Source organism: Monoraphidium neglectum, assembly GCF_000611645.1.
Source record: "Monoraphidium neglectum strain SAG 48.87 unplaced genomic scaffold scaffold01814, whole genome shotgun sequence".
In the NCBI taxonomy this organism is placed as follows: domain Eukaryota; kingdom Viridiplantae; phylum Chlorophyta; class Chlorophyceae; order Sphaeropleales; family Selenastraceae; genus Monoraphidium; species Monoraphidium neglectum.
Genome location: NW_014011814.1, coordinates 3,202 through 12,251, shown reverse-complemented (window position 1 = coordinate 12,251; position 9,050 = coordinate 3,202). Strand labels below are relative to the sequence as shown.

Below are 9,050 nucleotides of genomic sequence, written 5' to 3'. Positions count from 1 at the left end.
CTGAGGTGGCGCGCGCCGTGGCGGCCCAGAAAGTCGACACGGTCATTTTTGATGACGAGCTCAGCCCCGGGCAGCTGCGCAACCTGGAGAAGGCGTTTTCGGGGGACGGACGCACCGCGCGCGTGGCGGACCGGACGGCGCTGATTTTGGATATCTTCAGCCAGAGGGCTCGGACCAGGGAGGGCATGCTGCAGGTGGGGGCGGGGGCGAGGGATGGGCGTGTTTGTGTGTATTGGGAGGGGGAAAGGGTGTGTAAGTGTGGGTGTGGGTGTGTGGGAGGGAGGGAGGAGGGGGCAGGTGTTGTGGTTACGTGCAAGTAAAGGGCGTGGCGGCAGTGGGTCACTCTGCGGCAGCCGGCGCTGGAGGTCCGGCCGCCAAACAGTGCGGCTCGCACGGCGTGCCCCAAGCAATACATGCGCCCGTTGCTGCCCCTTGCCGACGCCTTTGCCCCAGAAAGACCCCCAAAACTCCTCCCCGTCATCGCTTTCGCCCCACCGCCACCAAAACCACCACCACTGCCCAAAAAATCACAACAATCCAGGTTGAGCTGGCCCAGACGGACTACCAGCTTCCGCGCCTCACCCGCATGTGGACGCATCTCGACCGCGTGGGAGGCGGCGGCCAGGTGCGGGGGACAGCTAATCGACGAGAGCAATCCCCCCCAAGCGCGCGGCAGAGCACGAACAGCAATGTCCATCATACGCCCCGCCGGTCCCGCCGGCACACCCCTCCTGGTCTCTTTGCCGTTGTGCCTGATTTCGATTCCATCTGATCTCAGTCCTATGATGGGATCCTTTGCGGCCGAGGGGATTGGCACTACGTGGCATTTCGATTCCGCCCGCCTTAGCAAAGGGAATCCTCGTTTTCCGCGCCGCGCTGCAGGTCAAGGGTGCGGGAGAGAAGCAGATCGAGATCGACAAGCGCCTGCTGCGGGACAAGGCCGCCGTGCTGCGGCGGTGCGAGCGGGAAGGGGGTGGGCGCGCGAGTCTGTGTGGGGGACAAGGGCCGCAGGCAGGGCCCCTGGTGTGCGCCCGCCGGCGCCCCTGCTCTGGCACTTGCCGCGTCGCTGTCCGCCATCCCGTCCCTATGTGTAGCACCTGTTGATACAACCCATAACTGCATCAAAGCGATCGAACAGTGTTCGAAAACACCTTCCCGCCAATTCTTGCATTTTCGAATTCGAACGCGGCAGGGAACTGCAGGAGGTGCGGCGGCACCGGGCCGCCCACAGGGAGCGGCGCGGCGCGGCGCCCATCCCCGTGGTGGCGCTGGTGGGCTACACCAACGCCGGCAAGAGCACCCTCATGAACACGCTCACGCAGGTGGGTGGTTTGTTTATGATACGGCTGTTTCTCAACGAAGGTTATGGTGTAATTGTGTGTGAAATCGTGTGTGTGCACGCGTGTGTGAATCTGCGCGTGAGCTCGTGTGTGTGTGTGTGTGTGTGGTGCTGCATGTCTGGTTGTGTGTTTGCGTGCATGCGCCCGCGCCAAGAGCACCCTCATGAATACGCTCACGCAGGTGGGAGAATTTTGTTGATGCGGTGATTTCTTCGGGAGGGTGATTATGTGTGTGTTTGCGTGTGTGTGTGTGTGTGTGTGTGTGTGTGTGTGTGTGTGTGTGTGTGTCAGTGTGTGTCACTGTGTGAGAGAGAGAGAGAGTGTGTGTGTGTGCGTGCACGCGCGCGCGCATTTGAGGTGCATTGACAAGGAGGATGTGCCGCAGATTTCAGGTGACGAAAAGGCCCTGACGCCTCCCAAACCCCGGCCCCTTGTCGCCAGGCGGGCGTGCTGGCGGAGGACAAGCTCTTCGCGACGCTGGACCCCACCACACGCAAGGTGCGCCCCCGCCGCACCGCACGGGCGCCCGCTTGCACCCTGCAATGCGCGTGTTTTGGCGGGGACGCGGGGCGCCTGGGGACCCCAGTCCCCTTCTTGCACCGCCCCTCAAACATTTGCACCTGCAGCGCCGCCGGCCGCGCGCCAGCCACCCACGCAACACTGCCACGTCCGACACCCAGCCCACGCGCCGCCTCGGCCATATCCGAGCACCTGTCCGCCCGCCGCCATCCAAAACGGTCCGGCTTGATACACCATGATCTGATCTGATCTGGTGTGATCTGGCGCAGGTGCGCCTCCGCAACAACCTGGAGGTGCTCTTCAGCGACACCGTGGGGTTCATCCAGAAGCTGCCGCCCCAGCTGGTGGCCGCCTTCACGGCCACACTCGAGGAAATATCAGACGCCGGGGTGAGTCTAAGTCGAGTTTGACGGCGGCTCTGGTGGTGGCTGCGGCACGCTCCCCTGCTTTGCCCGCTGCTCGCCCCGCAGCTGGGTCGCCTTGTCAAATTTTGTTGCGGTGGACCGCGGCATTTTTTTCAAAAAGGGGGGTAGGGTTGGTTGTACCCAGCCCAGTGCCCAGGGGGCTGGTTGCGCCCAGGCTGGGCGGCGGACTAAGGGAGGGGGGGGGGGCGTGGTCGGCCCCCCCCCCCCTCCCTTTTCCCCCCCTCCCGGCAAAGCTGACGGCCGCCCTATTCAAGTGCCGAGCGCGCCAAGCGGTCTCGCGGCCACGAAAGGGGGGGGGGCGTTGCACGCGGCGCGGATCCCTTGAGCCGCGGCGAGCTGGGGTCACCTTTCAGGGCGCCTTGCGGCAGTCCCGCGCACCGAGGCGGCGGGCGCCGCGCCACGCGCAGCCCGGAGCGTCGGGCGCTGCCTGATCCCCCCGCCAGGCTTCCACTGCCCCGGTCATCATCGTGCGCACCCTAACCCCCGCACGAGCGTCCCCCTACCCCCTCTACACGACACACACACACACACACACACACACACACACACACACACACCAAATTGACACTCACTGCACCTCACCCCACCAACCCCCCCAAGGTCGTGCTGCACGTGCTGGACGCGTCCGCCCCCAACGCCGTGGCTCAGTGCGACGCCGTGCTCAAGGTGTGACGCCGCGCAGCACTCGCTCCTCCAGTTCCGCTCGGCCTTAGCGTCTAGTGTCTAGGGTTCAGGGGTGAGGCGTTACCTGCGCGGGGGCACATGGGCCTGTCCGTCAGCGTCAAGGGTACGGCGCAGCAACCCAATCGCAACACCCGGACGACTCGAGTCTTTGGCGGTGGCGCCCAACTCATCAGTGACACGGGGCTGCTTGGGGTGGCCGGCCACCCTCCTGCCAGCCACCCTTTTTGCGACGCCTACCCTGCTGCTCCCACAGTCACCGGCCCTCCTTGCCCACGCCACCCTCTCCGTGGCTCCCGCACCCACACCAACTCCACGCATGGCAGCCTACCACCACCCACGACACACACACAATCACACACACACACATCTACGCACACACGCAGACACACACATACATGCACACTCACACAACACGCACACACACACACACACACACACACACACACACACTGAGGAGCTCAACGACACAACCCCCCCCCTCAAAACCCCCCCACCAGGTGCTTGACGAGCTTCGTGTCCACGGGGCCCCCATAGTGACGGCCTGGAACAAGATAGACGCCTGCCCAAACCCCGACGCAGTGCGCGCGCTCGCCGCGGGCCGCAGCGACACGGTGGGCAAGCCGCGCGCGCGCGGGCAGCGCTGTGAAGTGCGCACGTGCCAGCAATTGTATCACCCGGGCTTGCACAACCACGTGCAAGAGTGTATGGGCCCACAGACTGATGTGTGCATGCACATGTGCGCAATTATACACTTGGATACACTCACCCATATTGCCACACACACACACTACTCACACAAACACACCCGTGCATACTTACACACGCAACCCACGCATATACACACACGCGCACACATACACACACACGCACAGGTCGTCATCAGTGGTTACACCGGTGAGGGCATTGAGCGGCTGCTGGAGGTCATCGCTGACACACTGGCCGCCAGCATGGTGGACATGGAGGTGTGTGTGCGTGTGTTTTGTGTGTGTGTGTGCGTGTGTGTATTGTGTGTGTGTATGGTGTATGGTGTGTGAGTGTCTGTGTGTGTGTGTGTGCGCGCACGCGCGCGCGTGTGTGTGTTGTGTGTGTGTATGCGTGTGTGTGTGTGTGTGTGTGTGTGTCTGGGAGGGTTTGGCATAGATTTCTGATACCTGCAGAAAACCGCAGCATTCCCTCTGCGCCTTGCCTCGCCACCCCCAGCCTTTTGCGGCCGCGGCGGCCCTCGGCGGTGCCGTCGCACGCAGACACTCGCCGCACGGACACTCCAGCGCCCCCTCCCAATGTCAAACCCTCTCCGCCCCTCCCCCCAAATCCCCCCCCCCAGCTGCTGTTGCCCTATGCGGCCGGCGACCTGCTCGACGAGCTCCACAAGACGGGCAGCGTCAAGAGCCTGGAGTACGAGGAGGGCGGCGCCCGCGTCTCCGCCGCCGCGCCGCGCCACCTGGTCGGCAGGCTGCGCCCCCACCAGCTCGGCGGCCCCGGCGACAGCGGTGCGCCGGCGTCGGCGGTCGGGTCGTTCGAGGACGTCGGAGATGGGAGCTTATGGGTGGAGTCGGGCGGCGGGTGGAGCGACGGCGATGAAGACGAGGAGGAGGGGCCGGGGCGGCTGGGCGTCGGCGGCTACTATGGGGTCGAGGCTCTCGCGCTGGAGCTGGAGGGCGAGGAGGAGGACGCCGAGCTGGCGGCCGCGGCGCGGCTGCTGGAGAACGGCGGCGCCGGCGCCGAGCTGAGAGACCTGCGGCAGCGGCGGCGCCGGCGGCGCGGCGGGAGCGGGTCCGGGTCCGGCGCGGATGAGGAGGGCAGCCGGCGGCTGTTTGCGCACCGGCTGCCGCCGGATTGGGATGAGGTGGTGTATGCTGGGGACGAGCGGGCCGTGGCGGCGGCCCTGTTTTGACGGGCGCGTGCCCGTCTCACGCGGTGCCCGCCGCTGGCTTGTCGATGCGCCCAGTGGCTTTTGATGCGCTATTGGGGTCTTGCAGGAAGGAGCTTGCAGTGCACAACTCTATGCATTTACAGTACCAACGTTTTTACGTGCGTGTAAGTGACCCAGCTTTTGTACAACGAGGTGGACGGATAATTTGGAGCGGGTCCCAGCACGGTTGCCAGCGGGCGCATGTGCAGCGGCTGGACGATCATGCGGCCTGCGCTGCTGTCCTGGTATGCTCAATGTTGGGCAGTGCCGCAGCCCTTGACCACCCCCAGCTCATTGATTGGACAAGAGCCGCAAAGCAAGTTGAGGCCTGGACGGCACAACCAAGGGAGCGGGGCTTGCCGGGAGGCTGCAAACGGCAGCGAGACAACAACCACACGGCAGGTGGCCGCGCCTCTGAATGATCCCTAGACCGCTGGCCAAGCAGGTTCTCCAGTACCACCTGCGCACAGATGTGTGGGCCTGAAGACTGACTGACCAAGGCAGCGCTGGCGTCCGGCCTTGGTTCGCCTGCCAAAACGGTTATGCGACAGTTCACCTGTCCGTGTGCCCACCACACCGCCGTTATCAAATTGTGCACATCGGTGCCTTGCGCTCCCGGCTGTCGTTCTTAACCATATGCACATGAAATTGCTGGCTACAGCCCTGTTTACGGCTTCCTGATCGTCTTATCATCGATCACTTGGATCATCCGTTGTTCATGACGCTGCTGCTTGCAAAGCGTCAAGGTGCGGCGCGCACGTGCATGCCACCACAAACCAAACACTGACCTTGTGCTGCGCCAGGGGTGGGTAAATGCAGTGCTGATGACGTGCTGATGTCATGCAGTTCAGGCGTGCACGCATGCAGCGACGCCACACGGCACCACTCTGCATGTCAAATAATGAGGCTCGACTTGAACTCAACAGGAATGATGATATGTGCGTGCAGCCTATTTGACACATATATAACTCAGACCACCAAAGTGGTTTCCAGGGTGCAGTAGATCATCATGCCAGTGACTCACGGCTTTCTATGGGATTCGCAACGACATGCAAACAACAATGCTGCAAAGAGAAAGCAAAATTCTTGTGTCCAGGCTCGCGATCCTAGGGTTTTGGCGACGCGGACGCCAGCCAATCGACAAGGTCGGCAGCTGCCTGGAAGTTGCCGTAGCTTGGCGGCAGCCTCCGGCCATCCACGTACTCGTTGTACAGCCAGGGGTCCCCGACTGCAAACACCCTGCCCTGCCCGTAGCTGCTGACCGCCACCACCACCGCCCCGCCGTCGTCCCTCAGCACGGCGCGCGCCGTGCCACCGGCGAGCTGCAGGCTGCTGTATTCTTTAATGAACAGGTCGCCCGGGGCGAAGATCTCGTTGCCAGCCGGGATGACGACCTTGCCCGCCGCGAATTCCGTCCCCGGGACGCGGCCCCTCGTGTCCCCGGCGAACCTCAGGCCGAAAGCGGAAGCCAGATCGTTAAATCGGGTGAGCTCGCAGTTGCCGACGTTGTTGCCCATCAGGACGAGTGCGCCGCCGGCGCCAACCCAGCCGCGGATCGCGTCGACGTCCGCGCGGCCGACATAGTTTGGCTTTGAGGACTCATTGCCCGTATCGGGGTCGACTATTATGTACACGGCCGCGCCCTCCAGAGCCGCCGCCGTGGGCGGCCCATACAACGTCCGCAGCTCGAACCCGGCGCGCTCAAACACGCCGGCGAGGAACGAGAACCCGCCGTCGCCGCGCTCGCCCCATTTGTAGTGCCACGATTGCGCGTGGCCGCTCTGGTCAATCCGCGACTCATTGTTGAAGTACGAGTCGAGCAGTACGACCCTGCCGCGGCCAGGCTTGGGCAGCGCGGCGGCCTCCATTTCATTGGCCGCCATCAGGCACGCGCCCAGCGCCGCAGGACCCGCAGACACGCCGTCTGAGGCGGCGGCGCCGCCGACAGAGAACGCGGCCGCGGCGCCCGCGAACGCGCCGCGCGCCACCGCCGCGGCGGCGCGCGCCGCGGGCGGCGGCAACCAGCGGCGGCGCGCGGCCTTCGCGAGGGCATTTGCCACGAGGCACGAGGCGGCGCGCGCTGGGCCGCTGGGGGCTCCGAGTGCTTGCGGCTCGTCCCGCCACAGCCCAGCCACGGCGCTGCCCGGCCGCACGACTGCGTCCGTGTAAGCACCCATCAGGCCCACCAAATCCGCCCTTGCAGGGTGGTCACTCGGCAAGGCGTCAAGCACGCCCACAAGCGCTGAGCCAAACGCGGCCATGCGCGGCGCGTCGAAGCCGCTGAAAGGGGCCCCGGCCGAGCCGCGAGCATAATTAGCCGTCCATTTGGCGGCGGCGTCCAAGGCGGGCGCGTCTCGGACCAAAGCTGCGTACCGCGCAAAGAAAGGCAGGCTCTCGAGGGGCGGCGGGACGCTCGTGCCCGCCGGGCTGCCGCCGCCGCCGCCGCCGAGGGGTCGGGTGAGCGCTTGCAGCTGCTGCCATTCGGAAGTCGCTTGCTGGAAGTACTTGCGCTCGCCCGTCACTAGGTACAGGGTAAGCAGACCGTTGCCGACGGCGCCGGGGCTTGCGGCGAAGTGTGGGCCGCCGGCCGCCAGCGTGTCTGTGATGTTCTGCAGCAGGCGGAAGTACTCGCCCGCCGCAGTGCGCTGCCATAGGCCGTCGATGCCCTCCAACGCTGATGCTGCGGCGGTCGTGTCCCACTGCTGCGCTGCAACAGCGGTGCGCGCAGCCTGCTGGGCACCCCAAGCGGCGGACAGCGCCCCCGCCAAGCGCCGCGACAGGGGCTCGGCCGCGGGATCAGCTGCTACAGAATTTTGCAGAACCAGTAGGACCCCGAGAGCCGCTGTAATAAGCGGCCTCATCCTTCTGCCGGACCGCTGTCAGACTACGGTAAATGATCGATTGCGTTTTGCGACGTCGTGAGGTGTTTGGAAGTCAGTTTAAATGTAATGCACAGCTCATTACTACGTGTTCCAAAGCCCTTGAGGCTGTGTTGGAAGGCGACCAACCAAAACCAACCCAACCTCCACCATGACCAAACCGTTTCAATCATTCAATCCTGGGTTTGGGTGTTGCGCATGCCGCCCAACCACGCAGTGCATCCCTCAATCGACTTACATGACCTGAGCACTGGTTTAGTGATGGGTTTGGGCTGTGAACGCCGCGCTCGGCAGGTGCTGGGCCAGAGGCAGCCGCCAACAGGCGGCTCCCAACTTCTCGCTCTCCAGTGGAGGGGAGGCTGCTGCTACAGCTGACTAACCAAAAGCCGAGGCCGCCGATGTTTACAGCGGCAAAGATGAAAGAACGCTCGCCGCGGCAAAGTCGCGGCGACCGCCATCGATTGATTGCGTGGCATGTGCAAGGCCTGGCTTCATTGGTACAGCCCAGCTGCAGATTGTGTTTAACGATATGTCATTGTCCGGGATCGCTGCCACGAAGCTCCTTCTACCTCATGAGCAGGAATTGCGGCAAACATCGTACAGCCAAGTGCGTGGTCCCCTCGCCCAGGCAGGGTGCCATGCGAAATGTGGCCACCTGTTCCAGGGCCTGCCACATCATCAACCGCGAGGGGCGCTGGCGCCTGGGGATGCTTCATGGCGGGCATGCTTACCAGCACCCGCTACTGCGATCCGGAGTCGCACACGTACTCACGTGCACACACACACGACCCCGCGGCCCCGCGCGCCGCCCCTGCTGACCTGGCGTGGCAGGCGTTCCAAGGCCGTCTCTGGAAAATTGTCGTTGTACACCCATCACGGAGCGAGGCCAGGGGGCGGTCGGGGGCGACGCGGATTATTGTGACATTGCTTGCGGGGGCTGAGGGCAGCATGCTGCAAGCCGCCAATAAACAGGACACTGTTGCCAGGGCGGCTCCCTTCAGGCGGGGGTGCTGCGCGTCCACGCCATGTGCCGTCTGGTCGCATGATACATGGCAACGACGTGTCCCGAACGCACCCTTTTGGCTTTACAATTTGCGTGGTGCGGCCCCACAGCACCCCCCCTCCTTCACCCGAAAACAACTAAAAGCTGCCCCAACTCATGTAACACGATGCGGGCTGCACTATGCCATGTTTTGCATCAGGCTGCTGGTGTCAGCCTCCAAAATGGCCTGGGGAATCAGGGCGGGGCGGGGAGGGGGGCCCTGGGGCGACGTAGGGAGGGTTGATGATG

General features: G+C 64.2%; 2 protein-coding genes across 2 annotated transcripts; one reads left to right on the top strand and one right to left on the bottom strand.

The window, feature by feature from the left end:
- Positions 1-185: 185 nt before the first annotated feature.
- Positions 186-4,862, top strand: MNEG_9088 (GTP-binding protein HflX; the record flags this gene model as incomplete). The annotated part of the gene is made up of 11 exons (XM_014042442.1): positions 186-194; positions 542-625; positions 883-956; positions 1,193-1,322; positions 1,495-1,521; positions 1,782-1,838; positions 2,129-2,248; positions 2,885-2,950; positions 3,466-3,579; positions 3,841-3,930; positions 4,293-4,862. 11 exons carry the CDS (start codon positions 186-188, stop codon positions 4,860-4,862), a joined length of 1,341 nt encoding a protein of 446 aa, XP_013897896.1.
- Positions 4,863-5,986: 1,124 nt separating this feature from the next.
- On the bottom strand, positions 5,987-7,741 carry MNEG_9087 (hypothetical protein; the record flags this gene model as incomplete). Its single annotated transcript, XM_014042441.1, has 1 exon — positions 5,987-7,741. The coding sequence occupies one exon, from the start codon at positions 7,739-7,741 to the stop codon at positions 5,987-5,989; it is 1,755 nt and encodes a 584-aa protein (XP_013897895.1).
- Between the last annotated feature and the right edge of the window lie 1,309 nt (positions 7,742-9,050).